This window comes from Drosophila ficusphila, unplaced genomic scaffold (genome assembly GCF_018152265.1).
Source record: "Drosophila ficusphila isolate 14025-0441.05 unplaced genomic scaffold, ASM1815226v1 contig_357, whole genome shotgun sequence".
In the NCBI taxonomy this organism is placed as follows: Eukaryota; Metazoa; Arthropoda; class Insecta; order Diptera; family Drosophilidae; genus Drosophila; species Drosophila ficusphila.
Genome location: NW_025064266.1, coordinates 33,878 through 55,664, shown reverse-complemented (window position 1 = coordinate 55,664; position 21,787 = coordinate 33,878). Strand labels below are relative to the sequence as shown.

General features: G+C 39.5%; 3 protein-coding genes across 3 annotated transcripts; 2 read left to right on the top strand and 1 right to left on the bottom strand.

The window, feature by feature from the left end:
- Positions 1 to 1,991: 1,991 nt before the first annotated feature.
- Positions 1,992 to 6,498, top strand: LOC108101782 (adenylyl cyclase X E-like). Its single transcript, XM_043207891.1, is given in 15 exon segments — positions 1,992 to 2,149; positions 2,203 to 2,281; positions 2,284 to 2,342; positions 2,396 to 2,555; positions 2,620 to 2,663; positions 2,665 to 3,404; positions 3,466 to 3,566; positions 3,632 to 3,959; positions 4,167 to 4,233; positions 4,235 to 4,615; positions 4,767 to 5,128; positions 5,190 to 5,284; positions 5,348 to 5,499; positions 5,561 to 5,705; positions 5,918 to 6,498. Coding segments are annotated over 15 exon segments (3,357 nt in total). The 5' UTR covers positions 1,992 to 2,047; the 3' UTR covers positions 6,460 to 6,498.
- Positions 6,499 to 13,616: 7,118 nt separating this feature from the next.
- On the bottom strand, positions 13,617 to 15,004 carry LOC122319990. Its single transcript, XM_043207892.1, has 2 exons — positions 13,690 to 15,004; positions 13,617 to 13,634 (listed from the first exon to the last, which is right to left on the bottom strand). The coding sequence occupies exons 1-2, from the start codon at positions 14,887 to 14,889 to the stop codon at positions 13,623 to 13,625; spliced, it is 1,212 nt and encodes a 403-aa protein (XP_043063827.1). The 5' UTR covers positions 14,890 to 15,004; the 3' UTR covers positions 13,617 to 13,622.
- A 1,504-nt stretch (positions 15,005 to 16,508) lies between these two features.
- LOC122319989 (adenylyl cyclase X E-like) lies at positions 16,509 to 21,006 on the top strand. Its single transcript, XM_043207889.1, has 12 exons — positions 16,509 to 16,664; positions 16,718 to 16,858; positions 16,912 to 17,071; positions 17,136 to 17,919; positions 17,981 to 18,081; positions 18,147 to 18,474; positions 18,681 to 19,128; positions 19,280 to 19,641; positions 19,703 to 19,797; positions 19,861 to 20,012; positions 20,074 to 20,218; positions 20,432 to 21,006. The coding sequence occupies exons 1-12, from the start codon at positions 16,563 to 16,565 to the stop codon at positions 20,971 to 20,973; spliced, it is 3,360 nt and encodes a 1,119-aa protein (XP_043063824.1). The 5' UTR covers positions 16,509 to 16,562; the 3' UTR covers positions 20,974 to 21,006.
- Positions 21,007 to 21,787: the final 781 nt, after the last annotated feature.

Here is a 21,787-nt window from a genome sequence, read left to right as displayed (position 1 = left end):
GTCTAGCAAAACACATAAAGGCTAAACAGCATCAAAGCTTTGACGATTTTTCTATGTGTATATGACGGCTATATGATATCGTCGTCCGATTTTGATGAAATTTAATTCGTAATTCAAGAGTCATTACAAAGCTCTAAAATCCAAAAATCAGGCTTGTCTGATAAAAAACAACGATGTTATAATTTTATTTATTTATTTATTTCTTAAGTCAGCTGTGTAAAAGATAACTTTGTCTGGTTTTAATGAAATTTTTTTCTCTGCTTAAGGGTTATTATGCTCGTGGGATTGAAAACAAGGATGTTATAACTTTTTCCCATTATATATATTTTTTTCGATCTTTTTATGGCAGCTATATGATAAGTTATCCGATTTTGATAAAATTTTATCCGAAATTCAAGAGTGGTTAGAAAACGCCATATGGAAGAAATCAAGTCGATCTGATCAAAACCAACGTCGTGAGAATTTTTTATTTCATTCTCTCGTGGGGGAGCTATCCGATATAGTCGGCCGATCCGGCCCGTTCCGACTTATATATTGCGTGCAATAACTACACAACTTTCGGGAAAGTTTCAGCTAGGTAGCTTTAAAACTGAGAGACAAGACAAGACACAAAACTGAGTTTACATAGAAACAGACAGACGGACAGACGTGCAGACGTATTTCGATTCAGATCGTGATGCTGATCAAGAATATATATACTTTATGGGGTCTGAGTGTCTCCTTCACTGCGGTGCAAACTTCTGACTGAAATTATAATACCCTTTTGCTGTGCAAGGGTATAAAAAAGGACAGTAAAATTGTCGATTGCGTTGTGACACTTGTCACAAGTTGCCGCATTGTTCTTTTGATTGTAATAATTGTATTAATTTTATTTCTGATAATGTCTAAATATTTACTAAGACCTTATATTCCCCCATTTTGGCCACAATTGGCTACTGAGCACTTTCTATGGCACTTCAAAGGAGTAGTCATTTAGGCTCTCGTGTATAAAATTTACTCCTTCCACTTTTTGGCCGAAGGGTTCTCCGAACCTCAACCAGGTGGGCATTTTTTATCGTCTAATGAACAACACGGTTCACTTTATGATCGTCCTTTCTGGATCATCAGTATATCAGGGAGAAGCGCAGATGTGGTCAACTGCCTCCAACTGACCTCCACACTAATTGTTGAGAAGTTGATGATGGTTGTGAGGAGTTTCAAAAATCCCCACAATTTGAGGTGCAGGGGAGTAGAGCTTAGCAACAACGAGGGAGACTGGAATGCCGAAGAGGCCAAAGTCAACCAGGGAGAACGGGAAATTTTGAAACTTGGACTGGCGCAGAGCGGAGAGATCGCGATTCATGTCGAACGGTAAATTGACGGACTTTCGATTCGCACAAAGAGAATGCGCCGTGAACTAACGGGACATCGTTGGACCTTGAACCCAATTACATGTTATAAAAAGAGGGCGTAACGCCATCCAACCAACCATTAGGTTGGCATAGCCACGGAGGACGGTTTTGTCAATGAAGGTCAAATGAAACTACATATACATATAACTTAAATAAGTATATAAACGAGTATCAACGCGTGTGAAAGCCAATTGAAGTCAAAGCAAAAGGACGGTTCAGCAGGATCACGATCGCAAAGTCGAGACTCCGAACGCCGGACAAGTCAATTGTGTTGTGGATTTGTATCGCTGGGATCTGAAAGGTGCTAAGTCAGGTTAAGGGCAAGGTCACGAGCTGGTTCGTAGTATTAAGAGGAGTTCTGGAGTGCGGTCGTGCGTAGACTGCTTCGATAATTTTTTTCTAGTACTTAAGCTGGAATTTACAACGGAATAATCTGATTACAATACCTTGCCAAGATTACAATACCTTGCCAAGATTACAATACCTTGCCAAGATTACAATACCTTGTTTAATATAAATGTCGAATTTCTTTCAATTTAGCAACCATAGAAAAATAATATTCAAAGGTTTACAAAAATGTTGAGGCAAAGCAGGCTCAGCCCTTGTGAGCATCGGACGTTCAAGACTATACAACCGATAAAAAACATCTATTCAATATGAACAGTAAGACATTCTACAAACGGGAATACTTGAAGAAACCTAGGCGGTGCCATCTCGACTATTCCAACGAGCGCGTCTGGGAGCAAAGCTACTTGGAGGTAGGAAATTCGTCGAATTTATCACTTACAAAATCTAAATAAACCACAAATAGGCAAAATGCAAAGAGCTGAATTTGGAGGAGGAGTACAGGAGATATCAGATCCGTCTGATGATAAGCTCTCTCACCGTATTCTACCCTTGTTTATACTGGTGACACTGGGCATGGAGTTTGTAAATTGGTTATGTGTCGAGGTAAGACTTAACAGTTTAACAAATTAAAATTTTTAGAAATATTCTTTCCGCAGAATACAAGTTTAATCTCCATAAATTTATTTTTTGCTTCTTTTAATCTGGTTATGGTGTCTTCAATATTAAGTGTCAACTTCTTCGAAAGTTTCGTAACGCGCCACCGGTGGGTAATGGTTGTCACCTCAGTTTTGGCGGCTTATGCCGTGACATTTAATGGTGAGTCTCAGAAATAATGTTGGTATTATCGGCATACTCTATGCTGAGTGCTGTTTTTCTCCAGACATAGCATATGTCCAATATCACAAAAACAATACCCACTGGCCTCCTAAATACCGCATTTGACGTGTTTGTGCTTTGCATGATTTACATGTTTCTGCCAATTCCGTCAATTACGGGAGCTGCTCTGTTGGCCACCTCAGTAAGCCTTATTTACGTGGGCTACTTCGTACGCAACTTGATCAAACACCCTTCGTTTGAGCGCGAAATCAGCGGCTACGAGAATCTAGCCGCTGATATACTGCACAATGTGGGCTTCAACATGATGGGCATCTTCTTCCGGATTATGAACGACATCTTGGTGCGCGCCTCCTTCCTCGATCGCCACCAGTTCATCAAGGAGGAAGTGTGGTTGCGGAACGCCCTGCTTCAGGAATCGATGCTCCTGGACACCATCCTGCCGCCCCAGATCGCAAAGCCCATCCAGGACAGCATCAAAAGCAAGATCAGGCAGTCGGAAAATGCGCCCGAACGCTTCTCCATGGGTCGCCGGCGTAAGAGTGACACCTTTATGCCCATCCAGATTCATCCCGATGTCAGTATCCTGTACGCGGACGTGGTCAACTACACCCACTTGACCACAACCTTGACGGTTCAGAGTCTGGTGAGAGTCCTGCACGACCTCTACGGAAGATTCGACATGGCAGCCTCCCACTTCAAGGTGCAGCGTATTAAATTCCTAGGCGACTGCTATTATTGTGTGGCAGGATTAACGACACCAGATCCTGATCACGCCAAGATGGCGGTGTCGTTGGGCATATCAATGATTGCGAACATCCAGGAGGTGAGGTATGTTTCATACCTTATAACAAAATATAGTAGATCACTGAAAAGTGCTTTGGGTTTTCAGGACGGAAAGCGGATTGGATATCGATATGCGCATAGGAGTCCACTCAGGTTCTTTAATTGCAGGTGTGATCGGCGAAGCAAAGCTGCAGCTCGATATTTGGGGTGCGACTATCACATAATCTGTTACGAAATCGTATTCTATTCCTATGTATTATTCACATTTCAAGGTGCTGATGTTGACATCGCCAGTCGTTTAGAGGCCACAGGAAAGGCGGGTCAGGTCCACGTTAGTGGGCGCACTCTTGCCTACTTGAATATTGCTGACTATGTGATATATCCGGGCACTGAAATGGCTCGAAAGGACAACCTGCTGAAGTCGATGAGCACATATCTTATCACTGGAACTGTATCCCGAGGTTCCATTCAAACCGTCTTGTCGGAATCGAACCTTGATATCACGTATATCGAGATACAACGGGAACAAACGGCCGCTCCTTCCTCAATGTCGGATGAGCTTCGTGAGGAGTTCCGAAAAATGCCAGTCGGTGGCTTCAAGTAAGCTATATAAGTTGATCAAAAATTATTTCTTATATTGTGCCCTTAAATTTAATAACAATAATCGTGTATTTACTTTCTCAATTTACTTTAATCACTTTTCCCTTTAAAGCGGTTTTAAATAGATTTATGAAGGGGTATTGTAATTTTCCTATTTCTTAATCCATTACAATTTAAAAAAAAACATTGATTCAAATCTGTTCTCAGCTTTCGAAAGCTTTGCTGTCGCCGTGGTGTTAACGAGGATGACAACGCCGAACGCAATTTGGGCACGTTTTTGTGTGGCGTTTAAAGACTCTTCTCTGGAAAGGAGTTACCTACAGCAGCCCGACTTCATTTTCAAGGCCTCGATGCTGTTGGCCTGGGGAATTTGCTGCTGTCTCATCTACATGCAGGTGGTAGACAACAACTTTGTCTGCGAGGCCTGCATTGTGGTGGATCTACTCACATTTCTCTTGCTGACTGCCATGTTGTGTATCGCCTGGTATAAGAAAGTGTGTTGGTGGAAGGATAGACACAGGGAATCCAAAGTGTACGGCAAATTCAGCTGCACGGTGTTCCACCTGTTCGAGAAGCTTCAGTACAGTGTGACTCTGCGCATTACCGCCTACTTGCTGATCATTATATGCTACGTCTCGGTGATCTCTTTAATAATGGTAAGAAATGGCTTTGGTATTAATTTCTGTAAGAATGCCTTAAACCTAAAATGCTTACAAGAACTCAGTTCAATTAATTTACACCTCATGAAGCCTCTGTCATAGAAATCATTATTTATATACGAAGTTACTTATCTTTCCCAATCCTTAGATAAACTGCGACCGCGACCAGTATGAGCTGAGTGTTATTGACAGCAAGCTTTTCCACTATGAAATGAAACGGGATTTCTGCTTCCATCCGTGGGCATTTACGAACATGATTTCTTTGATAATCGGCATGAGCTACACCTTTGCACGAATTCCGTTCGTACTGAAGATAGTAGTCAGTGGTTGCGAAACCTTGGCCTACCTGCTGATCGTGTTCTTCCAGTACGCATTCATTTTCCGGCACAGCGCCACCACTTCTCCGTTTTTGCAAGCGGAAGTAGCTCATTGTTTTCGGGTTTGCATGATGCTGCTCACTATGTATGCAAAGGAACGTCAGACGGAGTTCAACACAAAAATTAACTACAAGTGAGTAAAAGGATGACAGTTGTACTCAAGAAAATGTTTATTAAACTAGTGTTATCCACAGGCTTAACGTAGACTTGCAGAAAAAACAAAAAGCAGCTGATGTTACAAACCAATCCATCATAATTCTGCTTAACAACATTCTGCCTTCTCATGTTGGTAAGTTTGCTTAATATTAATCCATAATAATTGGCTTACAAGTGTTTTCTTTCCTTCCTTTAGTCGACCTGTATCTTGATTCCATAGCTCACCATGAGCTGTATTACGAAAATTATCAAATGGTTTCAGTTATGTTTGCCATGCTTGTAAATTTCCAAATGAATTTGCCCAGCCTAAGAATTCTTAACGATATCATTACAGAGTTTGACAAACTGGTAAGACAAAATATATATTAACATCTTGTAAACATCCTTCATGAGTTTTTTCGATTTGGAGTTGTCGGTCTACAAAGAATATTATGTTGTTGAGAAAATTAAGGTCGTCGGTTGCACTTATATGGCCGCTTGTGGATTGGACTTCACATTAGCTTCAGGAGTCAGAGCCAGCAGTAATTTACGCAGTAGTTCACTCCATGTAGATGGTAAGTATTAAGACTGAACGCCATTGTTAAATGTACAGCTAAAATACATTCAGTTGAAGACTATCATAAGATTTAAAATCTTTCCACGGAACAAAATTTGTGCCTAGAAAACTATGAAGATAATAATATACATATATATTACATAAATATTTTCACGAATTACACATCTTATTAGTATTTAAATAACAATACCTGATTAAATTTTTTTCCAGTGGAACGGGTTCTAAACCAGAGATCGTCCCTTGATAACAAAGAGACCGAGTCCAACCACGATGAGGTGGTCTTCATTATGACCTCGTTCGCCCTGGACCTGATGCGAACCCTGTCGGTGTGCAACAAGGCCTACTCGGATTTCCACTTCGACCGGGATTTGGCGAGTGGAGAGATCTGCATCGGGATTTCCAGCGGAGAGATAATGGCCGGAGTAGTGGGTGCCTCGCAGCCTCATTACGACATCTGGGGGAACCCGGTCAACATGGCCTCTCGAATGGAATCAACCGGTCTGCCAGGTCACATCCAGGTTACCGAGGAGTCCGCCAAGGTCCTCCAGGAGTTCGACATCCACTGCACTTACCGTGGCTTGACCTTCGTTAAGGGTCGCGGAAACATCCCCACTTACTTTGTGGGAATCGATGAAAACTTGAAGTTCATTTCCGCGAGACTCGTCGACCGAGCCTCAACGAGACGTTTTTCAGTAATGTCTTCACTGGAACCATATGCAACTCCTACCAGTGAGGAAGATGAGAGTCAGTAGTTTCTTGAATGTTCATTAAAATATATATTTTCTACAAAAGAACTTGAAATTTTGGGCGGCCGACCAATGTAATAAAAATCGGGGTATTTAGTCTGTCTGTTCTTATACGAACTAGTTTTATAGGTTCCTCGAAATTACTTATCAAAAGTTTTGCAGTATATCGGATCGGAAGACGTTATTGAATAGCTCTCATAGGAGAGATAGATAAAATATCGAAAAACAAGAAAGGAAGCTAGCTTCAGCGAACAAAAGCTTATTTACCATTGCAGTCATCAAATATGTCTAGCAAAACACATAAAGGCTAAACAGCATCAAAGCTTTGACGATTTTTCTATGTATATATGACGGCTATATGATATAGTCGTCCGATTTTGATGAAATTTAATTCGTAATTCAAGAGTCATTACAAAGCTCTATATTCCTAAAATCATGCTTGTCTGATAAAAAACAATGATGTTATAATTTTATTTCCGTTATTTCTATATAAGTTTTTCGATCTTTCTTATGTCAGCTATGTATAAGATAACTTTGTCTGATTTTAATGAAATTTTTTTTCCTGCTTAAGGGTTATTATGCTCGTGGGATTAAAAACAAGGATGTTACAACTTTTTTCCCATTATATATATTTTTTTTTCGATCTTTTTATGGCAGCTATATGATAGAGTTAACACGATTATGATAAAATTTAATCCGAAATTCAAGAGTGGTTAGAAAACGCCATATGGAAGAAATCAAGTCGATCTGATCAAAAACAACGTCGTAAGGATTTTTTTTTTCATTCTCTCGTGGGGGAGCTATCCGATATAGTCGGCCGATCCGGCCCGTTCCGACTTATGTATACATATACTGTGTGCAATAACTACACAACTTTCGGGAAAGTTTCAGCTAGGTAGCTTTAAAACTGAGAGACAAGACAAGACAAGACACAAAACTGAGTTTATATAGAAACAGACAGACGGACAGACGTGCAGACGTATTTCGATTCAGATCGTGCAGGGACGGACGCAGAAAAAAATTTTGGGGGGGGGGTGGGTCCGATCGAAAAATTTTTGTTGTTTGGGGGTCCGATCAAAAATTTTTACGTTTGGGGGGGTCCGATCAAAAAATTTGTTCATTTGGGGGTCCGACCAAAAAAATTTAGTTTTTATGGTTGAAAAGCCGTGTGCTGTAAGGAAATTTGAAAAAGTCAGAGATTTTGGGGGGTCCAGACCCCCGGACACCCCCTGCGTCCGCCCCCTGAGATCGTGATGCTGATCAAGAATATACATATATACTTTATATATACTAAAATTATAATACCCTTTTGCTGTGCAAGGGTATAAAAAAGGACAGTAAAATTGTCGATTGCGTTGTGACACTTGTCACAAGTTGCCGCATTGTTCTTTTGATTGTAATAATTGTATTAATTTTATTTTCTGATAATGTCTAAATATTTACTAAGACCTTATATTCCGCCATTTTGGACACAATTGGCTACTGAGCACTTAATATGGCACGTTCATATTATACATGTGTGCACGTTCCTGCCAATTCACTTAATCAAAGGAGTAGTCATTTAGGCTCTCATGTATAAAATTTAGTCCATCCACTTTTTGGCCGAAGGGTTCTCCGAACCTCAACCAGGTGGGCATTTTTTATCGTCTAATGAACAACTAAAGAAGATGAGACAAATCATCCTACTAGGTACTCCCTTAGCAATAAGCCGGGAAGTTAAGTAGCTTGGAGTTACCTTCGACAGGAGGCTAACGTTTGCAACCCATATGCAAAAGACAGTGTATAAGTGCCTCAGGGCTCTCTTCACCTGTCGGAAAATTGGAGGAAAATCTTGGGTGACCTCACCCCAAATTATCAGATAGTTATACCTTGTAATTGTGAGGCCAATACTCACATATGGGTCAGTAGCCTGGGGTAAACGAGCAAGGCACAGCTCCAAAGGCTGCAAAGACCGGCACTGGAAGTTCTCATGGAACTCACTCCGCTACACTGCGTAGTAGAGTTACAGCGGAAGGCCACCCTACTAAGAATCACTTCTTGTGGTAATGGCAGTGACCGCATCCTCAGTTCAAGGGATGCAGCAAAACTACTAGTCGAACCTTCCCTGAGCTCACACCCCAGGGACGAAATAACAGTAGAATTCATCTTTGAAAAGAATTTCTCTGCTCATCATGTCAAGTACACTCCATGGCGAGTCACAATATAGCATGGTATACGGACGGTTCTTTAACACACCAAGGCACTGGCCTTGGAGTAGTAGGACCACGAATCAAATACCATGAATCGTTAGGCCAATACACCAGCATATTCCAAGCTGAAGTTTGCGCCATAGGACGGTGTGCAGAGCTCAATATGAAGCGTGGGTACACAAACAAGGACATTGCGATCCTCTCGGACAGTCGAGCGGCAATTACTGCACTATGCAATAGAATCACCTCGAAGCTGGTTCGAGAAGTAAGAACAAAGCTGAACCTTCTGGGCAGCAACAACAGGCTGTCATTAAGATGGATTCCAGGACACAAAGACATATCCGGGAATGAACTAGCCGACAGGCTGGCAAAACTAGGGGCGGAACGACCCCTTATAGGACCCGAGCCTTACTGTGGCATAGGCAGACACACAGTCAAAGATTACCTAAGAACAGAAGAGGTACATATGAGCAAGCCTGCTGGGAAAACACCACAGGCCAAAGACAAGCCAAAACCCTCATCGTCAATTATGACATGAAGAGGTTTAAATACAACTAGGGAAGAGTTCACTTAGGATAGTTACCGGCTTACTAACCGGACACTGCAAACTAAGGAGACACCTATTTAATATTGTAGGGATGTGAATGTATATCCCAGTAAAACACCAACACAGTCAAGTTCACTTTTAATATTCTTTATTTTACTTTTTAAGTTCTCGATGGCTCAACTCCTGGTGTTCGACTGAACTCCTCTCGACTCTTGCGATCCCAATCAACCCTCGTTTTAGCGAGAGGCAAGAGCGCAAGAGAGTGAGAGCCAGATCACAGAAAACAGGCAGCTGCATATGCTATTTCTTATTAATACACACGATCTTCCCCGTTATACTTAAAGCTACTTTACAATAATGCGCACTTACAAATAATATAACCATTTACACATACATACATATATATCTACGTAGCCATCCTGCTACAATTCGGCCGTCCTGACCCTTTAAGATCCCCTGATCTTATGTTATTTTACAATTAATTACAATAAATTAAGTTACATTATCGCTTTCCTATCCAATGTTTAATATTTTGACTACTCCAGACACCTTGATATGGCTTTCGTGATAATTGAAATCCTTCGACATCTTTAATTAAATATCTATCATTTCTTAAGACTTTATCTATAACATATGGACCTTTGTGCTTTGGTATTAACTTCCTTGCTACTCCAACTGAACAATCAAAGTTCTTGACCATAATATAATCTCCAACTTTGTACTCTGAACTCATATTTTTCTTTTCATTATATCTTCTTTCGTTGTCATTTTGTACTTTCCTTTGCGCTTCTGATCCCTTTTTCCTAATATCGTCTAGTTGCCTAACTTCAATAACGTCTCTAACTGTATCTAACTCTTCTAACTTCTGTCTTAATTCGTCGATAATCTTTCCCTTCTGTTCAATACCAAACAACATTCTACTTGGAATTTGTGCAATACTTCTTTGTTTTGTGTTATTCAACGAAAATTCAACGTCTTCAATAACTGTATCCCAGTGTAGTCCCTTTTCATTATCCGCTAATTTTGCTATCATTGGTCCTAATATTCTATTAACTCTTTCCACCTGTCCATTTGCTTGAGGGGAACCAGTCGCAATTTTTACATGTTTAATATTGTACTCTTCTAAAAACTTTGTAAAATCCTCTGATGTAAAACAACTTCCCCTATCCGACACAATACATACTGGCCTGCTGTATGATCTAAAATAATCCTTTAACGCTACAATAACTTCTTTCGTATTCGTCGTCTTTGTTGGATATAACCTAACATATTTAGTAAATCCATCTATAACTATAAAAAGATGTTTCTTTAACCTTCCAGAGTCCACAGGACCGTAATGATCAATGTGTATTATTTCAAATGGTACATTTCCTTTTGGAATGCTGTGAAGGAATCCTTCTCCTTTCCCAGACTTTGGTGAAAACGCTACACATCTTAAACAATTATCTATATGCCTAACAACTTTTTCTTTTATATTCGAAAACCAATACGTTCTAACAATTGCATCCATTACTTTATCTCTTCCTAAGTGACCTAATTCATTATGGTATTTGTACAAAACTTTTTCTTCCATCTCTCGTGGCACACAAAACAGTAATCTTCCATCATTTGCTTTCCTATAAACTACCCCATTTCTCATCTCGAACATCTTGTCTTCAGCTTTTTCTAATCTTTTTCTAACTTCTTTTAATTTCTCATCTTTTGCTTGACATATAACTAAATTGTCTTCGAAACTATTTGTTTCTACTATTAGAATATTTGTGTTCCTACTTAACGCATCTACATGCTGCATATGCTTGCCCGCCTTATGTATTAATTCAAAATCGTATTCAAGCAGTTCTAATGCCCACCTGGCAATACGGGGGTTTAATTCTATTCTATTTAACGTTAATGTCAATGAATTACAATCCGTAACAATTTTAAAACGTTTGCCTTGTACGTAAATTCTAAATCTTCTTAGCGCGTATATTATGGCTAACGTTTCCAACTCAAAACTATGATATTTCGCCTCGTCCTTTGTTGTAGCTTTCGAAAAATAAAATATAGGATGCAGCTTTTTATCCTCTTTCCTTTGTAATAATACTGCCCCAAATCCTTGTGCACTTGCATCTGTATGCAACTCTATATCATCTTTATAATAATACAAACCTAACACTGGTGCTTCGACTAACTTTTTCTTAAGGATCTCAAAACATTGTAACTCCTTGTCTTCAAAACTAAATTCTTTGTCTTTCTTCAATAAATCATACAAAGGTTTGGCGATCGTCGAAAAGTCCTTAAGGGGCACAACTAGTGTGACGGCCTAAAAAATGGTGATTTTTGGGAATTTTTATAAAAAAAACTACTTGATCAATTCTTTTCAAATTTTCAGAATATATTTATACATGTTTTAAGAATGTATAGTGAAATTTTTAAAGAAAAAAGTTAAATATTTTTTAAGTTATAGTCGATCTCCAACGGCGCTAAAAAAAAAAATGCCTTAACTGCTGCAGTGATTCCGGCCCTCTCCGTGGACAAAATCAAAAAATGAAAAATTCTCGTTAAACTAGATAATATTTTCCATACCATGAACTACGATAAAAAAAAAATATCAAAAAATGACAAAATGGCAGCGTTTAAAAAAAAAAAATCGAATTTTAGCCAAAATTTTGGTCGTTTTTGGCCTGCCAAAATTCGATTTTTGATCGGAACAAAAAACCGATAGTTCATGGTACGTAAAACTATATAAAGAACATGTAAAAAAAATTTGGTAGTGATCGGATCACTAGTTTTTGAGTTATCACTGCAGCAAATTTGTAAAATGTTGTTTCGAGAAAAACGCGCTTAAAGATAAAATGATCGCTTGCACTGTTATGAGAGCGGCTGCTCTTTAAATTGTTATAACTCAAAAACTATTTGAGATATCGATTTTAAATTTTAATATGTTATTTTTAAAGGTGTTTTCTACCGAAATATGAAAAAAAAATTTTTTTAATTTTTTTAAAACTTCACACTAGTTGTGCCCCTTAATAAATCTTCTAAAATACGAACACAATCCGAGAAAACTTCTAACTCCATGTACCTTAACAGGAACTGGAAAATCTCTAATAGCATCTATTCCCTTGTCATTAGCCTTTATTCCTTTGCCCGTTACTACAAAGCCTAAATATTCTTTACTTTCTTGCAAAAATTCACACTTATCCATTCTTAACTCTGGTTTGTTCCTTGCTAATCTGTCAAAAACCTCCTGTAGTACATCCAAATGTTCCTGTATTTCTTTACTCGCAATCATAATGTCGTCCATATAAATAACTACCTTGTCTTCCCTTATCATATCTGCAAATATTTTATTGATAAACCTTTGAAAAACCGCCGGGGCATTTTTAAGCCCCATTGGCATCCGCATAAACTCAAATTGTCCTAACGGCGTCATAAATGAGGTGTATTTAATTGATTCCTTTTCAACAAACACATGAAAGTATCCATGCTTAAGATCTAATTTTGAAAATATTTTTTTATTTACTAACTTATCTAATAAATCATCTATTAACGGTAGAGGATAATTATCTTTAATCATTGTCTTATTAAGCTTCCTATAATCCACACATAACCTTGATCTCCTGATTTCTTTTTCACTAACACTATTGGAGATGCATACTCCGATTCACTGGGTCTAATAATTCCTTTCTCTAAATATTCATCTAATATGATCTGCAATTTTTCTTTTTCTGTGTAAGCTAATCGTCTGGGCGAACAACTAAAGGGTTTCGAATCTTCCAACCTCAGTTTTATTTCACATCTAATCTCTGGTTCCTTTGGCCTTTCTTTATTTACATAACAACGTTCTACCATTTTGATAAAATGTCGCCTAACATTATAGTCCACTTGATTTCCAATTTCATATTCAATAGATTTATCTTCTATATTAATATTAAATAATTCCTTTTCCACTATATTTATTTCCAATTCCTTAGTATTTTCTAACATAATCTCGTCCATAGTGTAATTTTGATTACTAACGTTTTCCCCATTCATAATTCTTCTAACATCACTAACTAAATAATTTTCTTCTCCAATTTTACTTAAATTATTTCTAACTATCTGATTTTTACTACTAACATCACTAACTATCTGACTTTTTATTTCTAACATTACTAACTATCTGCTTTTCAACTTTCTCCAACGTAACCATTTTCAAAGTGTCCAGATTCAATTTTAAATCGCATGCTTCCATAAAATCTCTACCTAGGATTACATCATGACTCATAGATTTGTTTGCCACAATAACCAAATGAAAATGTATTTTATTTAAATTCTTTAAGACATAACATAATATTTTTCCATACGTTTCAAATAACTTTTGTTTAATCCATGATATAAACTTAAAACTGGTAACTTGCAAACATCTTTCGGTACTTTTGAAATTTTGATAAACGAAATTGGGCTTCCTGTATCTATGAGGCATTCTGTACTCAATTTACTATTAGAACTATTCATAAAATTAATTTCAAAATTTCTTACATAATTGTTGTCGCCCACACCTTTAGTTTTGTTCTTCAGGCACTGCGCCACAAAGTGCCCCATCTCACCGCATGCGTAGCACGATCCTTTCTCCCGCTTTGGTTTCCTGCAGTCCTTCGCCCAGTGTCCTCTAGCGTTGCAGTTAAAGCAGCGCATAATATTGTCGTCCTTGCTCTGCAACGAAGTCGCCTCCTTCTTAGCTCCGTACGGTTTGGGTAATCCAACATCAGCAAATGCACGTTTCAACTGCTTAACATCGTCAAAGCATTGAATTTGTGCCTGAATACGCAGCCCTATGTTGGGAATGCCCTCGATGACTACGCTCAGTAGTTCTTCAGCGTCTACATTTATGCCCTGAGCCAGCATCACCTTGTCATCAACATAACTTCCAAAACTTTCTCCAGCACTCCACTTCCGTTCTTCAAATTTGCGCCTTGTTTCTAACTTGGATGCTTTCTCGCCAAACATTCCGATCAGGTCATCAATCAGGTCCTCCATCGGTAATAGTATGCGTCCAGGATTTGCATGCAGCCATAACTTAGCTTTGCCTTTAATTTTGCTAATCATAAGCATTTTTATGTATTGTCCACTAACACCATAAATACTTCCAATATTAAACATCTGCGTAATCCATTTTCGAGCACAGGTTTCTCCCGAAAATTCGTTTAAAACTTCTGTTGCCATTCGCAACGAAATGTCTAAAATCTGACTGGAATTCTTTATCTCCTTCTCTTCTCCAAGTTCTCCGTTGTCGCCGTCTTCGTAAATTTTGCCGCCTTTTCCATCGTTATTATCGCCGTCTTCGTCTTCTTCGCCGCCTTTTCTGCCGTTGTTATCGCCATCTTCGTCTTCTTCTCCGCCTTTTCTGCCGTTGTTATCGCCATCTTCGTCTTCTTCTCCGCCTTTTCTGCCGTTGTTATCGCCATCTTCGTCTTCTTCTCCGTCTTTTTCCTTGAAATTTGCACCATCTCCATCTTCGTCAGCTTCTTCGTAACTGTCCTCTGTATTTTCGATTTCACCATCATCCTCATTATCTTCGTTTCCATCTTCTCCATTTTTCAAACTTTCAAATTTCTTTTGCATTTCTTTTTGCGAATTATTTAAACGCAAAATAAGTTCTCGCTTTGAACCCGTTGTTGGCAAGTCTAATACACTTAACCACTTTTTTAGTTGTGCAATTGATGTATTGTCAAAATTCATTTTTTTATTTTATTTAATGTTTTTCTCTTTAATATTAGCTCGTGATCGGCCCACTTCTGATTTTGTAGGGATGTGAATGTATATCCCAGTAAAACACCAACACAGTCAAGTTCAATTTTAATATTCTTTATTTTACTTTTTTAAGTTCTCGATGGCTCAACTCCTGGTGTTCGACTGAACTCCTCTCGACTCTTGCGATCCCAATCAACCCTCGTTTTAGCGAGAGGCAAGAGCGCAAGAGAGTGAGAGCCAGATCACAGAAAACATGCAGCTGCATATGCTATTTCTTATTAATACACACGATCTTCCCCGTTATACTTAAAGCTACTTTACAATAATGCGCACTTACAAATAATATAACCATTTACACATACATACATATATATCTACGTAGCCATCCTGCTACAATATAGGGATTACAAACAGTAAAACATGCAGATTCTGTGATAGCGAGGATGAAACCTCCCTACACATAATATCAGATTACCCAGCACTAAGTAGCCTGAGGAGCAGAACCCTCGGGTCCAGGTTCCTTACACTTGGGACCTCTGGAAGCATCGACCCGATAAAGCTCCTTAACCTTATCAAAGGAGCCGGGTTGATGGGTAAGCTCTAAGCTCAGATAGGGGTACAATAGATCCAGTTGGGTCGAGGTAACCTTTCCCCCCCCCTAATAATAATAATGAACAACACGGTTCACTTTATGATCGTCCTTTCTGAATCATCAGTATCATATATCAAAGAGAAGCGCAGATGTGGTCAACTACCTCCAACTGTCCTCCACACTAATTGTTGAGAAGTTGATGGTGGTTGTGAGGAGTTTTAAAATCCCCACAATTTGAGGTGCAGGTGAGTAGAGCTTAGCAACAACGAGGGAGACTGGAATGCCGAAGAGGTCAAAGTCAACCAGGGAGAACGGGAAATTTTGAAACTTGGACTGGCGCAGAGCGGAGACCGCGAAATAACGGTGCCATTCAGGTCGAACAGTAAATTGACGGACTTTGGATTCGCACAAAGAGAATGCGCCGTGAACTAACGGGACATCGTTGGACCTTGAACCCAATTACACGGAAAAGAATAACGGATCTAGCGCATGTTATTAAGAGGGCGTAACGCCATCCAACCAACCGTTAGGTTGGCATAGCCACGGAGGACGGTTTTGTCAAGGAAGGTCAAATGAAACTACATATACATATAACTTAAACAATTATATAAACGAGTATCAACGCGTGTGAAAGCCAATTGAAGTCAAAGCAAAAGGACGGTTCAGCAGGATCACGACCGCAAAGTCGAGACTTCGAACGCCGGACAAGTCAATTGTGTTGTGGATTTGTATCGCTGGGATCTGAAAGGTGCTAGGTCAGGATATGGGCAACGCCACGAGCTGGTACGTAGTATTTAGAGGAGTCCTGGAGTGCGGTTGTGCGTAGACTCCTTCGATGATTTTTTCTAGCACTTAGGCTGGAATTTACCTTATAACGGAATAATCTAATTACAATACCTTGCCAAGATTACAATAACTTGTTTAATATAAATGTTGAATTTCTTTCAATTTAGCAACCATAGAAAAATAATATTCAAAGGTTTACAAAAATGTTGAGGCAAAGCAGGCTCAGCCCTTGTGAGCATCGGACGTTCAAGACTATACAACCGATAAAAAACATCTATTCAATATGAACAGTAAGACATTCTACAAACGGGAATACTTGAAGAAACCTAGGCGGTGCCATCTCGACTATTCCAACGAGCGCGTCTGGGAGCAAAGCTACTTGGAGGTAGGAAATTCGTCAAATTTATCACTTACAAAATCTAAATAAACCACAAATAGGCAAAATGCAAAGAGCTGAATTTGGAGGAGGAGTACAGGAGATATCAGATCCGTCTGATGATAAGCTCTCTCACCGTATTCTACCCCCTGTTTATACTGGTGACACTGGGTATGGAGTTAATCGCGTGGCTTTGTGTCGAGGTGAGACATCTCAGTTTAACAAATTAACATTTTTAGAAATATTTTTTTCGCAGAATACAAGTTTAATGTCCATAAATACAGTTTCTGCTGCTAGTCATCTGGTTATGGTGTGTTCAATATTAAGTGTCAACTTCTTCGAAAGTTTCGTAACGCGCCACCGGTGGGTAATGGTTCTCACCTCAGTTTTGGCGGCTTATGCCGTGACATTTAATGGTGAGTCTCAGAAATAATAGTGGTATTATCGGCATACTCTATGCTGAATGCTGTTTTTCTCCAGACATAGCATATGTCCAATATCACAAGAACAATTCCCACTGGCCTCTAAATACCTCATTTGACGTGTTTGTGCTTTGCATGATTTACATGTTTCTGCCAATTCCGTCAATTACGGGAGCTGCTTTGTTGGCCACCTCAGTAAGCCTTATTTACGTGGGCTACTTCGTACGCAACTTGATCAAACACCCTTCGTTTGAGCGCGAAACCAGTGGCTACGAGAATCTAGCCGCTGATATACTGCACAATGTGGGCTTCAACATGATGGGCATCTTCTTCCGGATTATGAACGACATCTTGGTGCGCGCCTCCTTCCTCGATCGCCACCAGTTCATCAAGGAGGAAGTGTGGTTGCGGAACGCCCTGCTCCAGGAATCGATGCTCCTGGACACCATCCTGCCGCCCCAGATCGCAAAGCCCATCCAGGACAGCATCAAAAGCAAGATCAGGCAGTCGGAAAATGCGCCCGAACGCTTCTCCATGGGTCGCCGGCGTAAGAGTGACACCTTTATGCCCATCCAGATTCATCCCGATGTCAGTATCCTGTACGCGGACGTGGTCAACTACACCCACTTGACCACAACCTTGACAGTTCAGAGTCTGGTGAGAGTCCTGCACGACCTCTACGGAAGATTCGACATGGCAGCCTCCCACTTCAAGGTGCAGCGTATTAAATTCCTAGGCGACTGCTATTATTGTGTGGCAGGATTAACGACACCAGATCCTGATCACGCCAAGATGGCGGTGTCGTTGGGCATATCAATGATTGCGAACATCCAGGAGGTGAGGTATGTTTCATACCTTATAACAAAATATAGTAGATCACTGAAAAGTGTTTTGGGTTTTCAGGACGGAAAGCGGATTGGATATCGATATGCGCATAGGAGTCCACTCAGGTTCTTTAATTGCAGGTGTGATCGGCGAAGCGAAGCTGCAGCTCGATATTTGGGGTGCGACTATCCCATAATCTGTTACGAAATCGTATTCTATTCCTATGTATTATTCACATTTCAAGGTGCTGATGTTGACATCGCCAGTCGTTTAGAGGCCACAGGAAAGGCGGGTCAGGTCCACGTTAGTGGGCGCACTCTTGCCTACTTGAATATTGCTGACTATGTGATATATCCAGGCACTGAAATGGCTCGAAAGGACAACCTGCTGAAGTCGATGAGCACATATCTTATCACTGGAACTGTATCCCGAGGTTCCATTCAAACCGTCTTGTCGGAATCGAACCTTGATATCACGTATATAGAGATACAACGGGAACAAACGGCCGCTCCTTCCTCAATGTCGGATGAGCTTCGTGAGGAGTTCCGAAAAATGCCAGTCGGTGGCTTCAAGTAAGCTATATAAGTTGATCAACAATTATTTCTTATATGTGCCCTTAAATAAAATAACAATAATCGTGTATTTACTTTCTCAATTTACTTTAATCACTTTTCCCTTTAAAGCGGTTTTAAATAGATTTATGAAGGGGTATTGTAATTTTCCTATTTCTTAATCCATTACAATTTAAAAAAAAACATTGATTCAAATCTGTTCTCAGCTTTCGAAAGCTTTGCTGTCGCCGTGGTGTTAACGAGGATGAAAGCGTCGAACGCAATTTGGGCACGTTCTGTGTGGCGTTTAAAGACTCTTCTCTGGAAAGGAGTTACCTACAGCAGCCCGACTTCATTTTCAAGGCCTCGATGCTGTTGGCCTGGGGAATTTGCTGCTGTCTCATCTACATGCAGGTGGTGGACAACAGCTTTGTCTGCGAGGCCTGCATTGTGGTGGATCTACTCACATTTCTCTTGCTGACTGCCATGTTGTGTATCGCCTGGTATAAGAAAGTGTGTTGGTGGAAGGATAGACACAGGGAATCCAAAGTGTACGGCAAATTCAGCTGCACGGTGTTCCACCTGTTCGAGAAGCTTCAGTACAGTGTGACTCTGCGCATTACCGCCTACTTGCTGATCATTATATGCTACGTCTCGGTGATCTCTTTAATAATGGTAAGAAATGGCTTTGGTATTAATTTCTGTTATAATGCCTTAAACAGAAAATGCTTATAAGAACTCAGTTCAATTAATTTACACCTCATGAAGCCTCTGTCATAGAAATCATTATTTATATACGAAGTTACTTATCTTTCCCAATCCTTAGATAAACTGCGACCGCGACCAGTTTGAGCTGAGTGTTATTCACAGCAAGCTATTCCACTATGAAATGAATCGGGATTTCTGCTTTCATCCGTGGGCATTTACGAACATGATTTCTTTGATAATCGGCATGAGCTACACCTTTGCACGAATTCCGTTCGTACTGAAGATAGTAGTCAGTGGTTGCGAAACCTTGGCCTACCTGCTGATCGTGTTTTTCCAGTACGCATTCATTTTCCGGCACAGCGCCACCACTTCTCCGTTTTTGCAAGCGGAAGTAGCTCATTGTTTTCGGGTTTGCATGATGCTGCTCACTATGTATGCAAAGGAACGTCAGACGGAGTTCAACACAAAAATTAACTACAAGTGAGTAAAAGGATGATAGTTGTACTCAAAAAAATGTTTATTAAACTAGTGTTATCCACAGGCTTAACGTAGACTTGCAGAAAAAACAAAAAGCAGCTGATGTTACAAACCAATCCATCATAATTCTGCTTAACAACATTCTGCCTTCTCATGTTGGTAAGTTTGCTTAATATTAATCCATAATAATTGGCTTACAAGTGTTTTCTTTCCTTCCTTTAGTCGACCTGTATCTTGATTCCATAGCTCACCATGAGCTGTATTACGAAAATTATCAAATGGTTTCAGTTATGTTTGCCATGCTTGTAAATTTCCAAATGAATTTGCCCAGCCTAAGAATTCTTAACGATATCATTACAGAGTTTGACAAACTGGTAAGACAAAATATATATTAACATCTTGTAAACATCCTTCATGAGTTTTTTCGATTTGGAGTTGTCGGTCTACAAAGAATATTATGTTGTTGAGAAAATTAAGGTCGTCGGTTGCACTTATATGGCCGCTTGTGGATTGGACTTCACATTAGCTTCAGGAGTCAGAGCCAGCAGTAATTTACGCAGTAGTTCACTCCATGTAGATGGTAAGTATTAAGACTGAACGCCATTGTTAAATGTACAGCTAAAATACATTCAGTTGAAGACTATCATAAGATTTAAAATCTTTCCACGGAACAAAATTTGTGCCTAGAAAACTATGAAGATAATAATATACATATATATTACATAAATATTTTCACGAATTACACATCTTATTAGTATTTAAATAACAATACCTGATTAAATTTTTTTTCCAGTGGAACGGGTTCTAAACCAGAGATCGTCCCTTGATAACAAAGAGACCGAGTCCAACCACGATGAGGTGGTCTTCATTATGACCTCGTTCGCCCTGGACCTGATGCGAACCCTGTCGGTGTGCAACAAGGCCTACTCGGATTTCCACTTCGACCGGGATTTGGCGAGTGGAGAGATCTGCATCGGGATTTCCAGCGGAGAGATAATGGCCGGAGTAGTGGGTGCCTCGCAGCCTCATTACGACATCTGGGGGAACCCGGTCAACATGGCCTCTCGAATGGAATCAACCGGTCTGCCAGGTCACATCCAGGTTACCGAGGAGTCCGCCAAGGTCCTCCAGGAGTTCGACATCCACTGCACTTACCGTGGCTTGACCTTCGTTAAGGGTCGCGGAAACATCCCCACTTACTTTGTGGGAATCGATGAAAACCTGAAGTTCATTTCCGCGAGACTCGTCGATCGAGCCTCATCGAGACGTTATTCAGTAATGTCTTCACTGGAACCATATGCAACTCCTACCAGTGAGGAAGATGAGAGTCAGTAGTTTCTTGAATGTTCATTAAAATATATATTTTCTAAAAAAGAACTTGAAATTTTGGGCGGCCGACCAATGTAAAAAAAATCGGGGAATTAAGTCGGCGATGGCAGCTACATGATATTGTCGTCCGATTTTTATGAAATTCAATTCGAAATTCAAGTTGTTATTGCTCACTGTGCAAAAGTCGGAGCGGATTATATCGGATAGCTCCCATACGCCGTTGATTACGCCGTTGTTTTTGATAGTATCGACATGATTTCTTTCAGATGGTGTTTTTTAGCTGCTATTGAATTTCAAACTAAATATTATCAAAATCGGATAATTCTTTCATATAGTTGTCATAGGAAAGATCAAAAAGTATATAGGTACATATATAAGTAATGGGAAAAGAATGATAACGTAGTTGATTTTTTATCCCAAGATCATGATTTTTAGAACATTAGGTTTTTTAAATATTTTTGAATCAAGAAAAAAATTTGGTAAAAATCGGACAACCATCATATATATGCCATAGGAAAGATAAAAAAAATTCATACAGAATTAACGGAAGTTATCGGATATAAAATTATTACATTATTGTTTTCCGTCAGACAAAAATAATTTTTGAATGACTTTTATAATGTCTCTTTAACTTCAAATTAAATTTCATAAAAATCGGACGACTATATCATATAGCTGTCATATAAACAATCGTCGAAGATTTACAAAATTATAATAATAGAAAAGATATCATAGCTTCGATGATTTTTGACTTTATGTATTTTGTTAGACATATTTAATGACTGCAAGGGTATATAAGCATTGGTTCGCCGAAGCTAAC

Bases quoted from the DNA above. Each gene is read 5' to 3' on its own strand.
- LOC122319990 (XM_043207892.1), bottom strand. From the start codon at position 14,889: ATGAATTTTGACAATACATCAATTGCACAACTAAAAAAGTGGTTAAGT.
- LOC122319989 (XM_043207889.1), top strand. From the start codon at position 16,563: ATGAACAGTAAGACATTCTACAAACGGGAATACTTGAAGAAACCTAGG. The intron at 17,920-17,980 runs GTATGTTTCATA...TTGGGTTTTCAG, and splicing joins GCGAACATCCAGGAGGTGAG to GACGGAAAGCGGATTGGATA. The intron at 19,642-19,702 runs GTGAGTAAAAGG...TGTTATCCACAG, and splicing joins AACACAAAAATTAACTACAA to GCTTAACGTAGACTTGCAGA.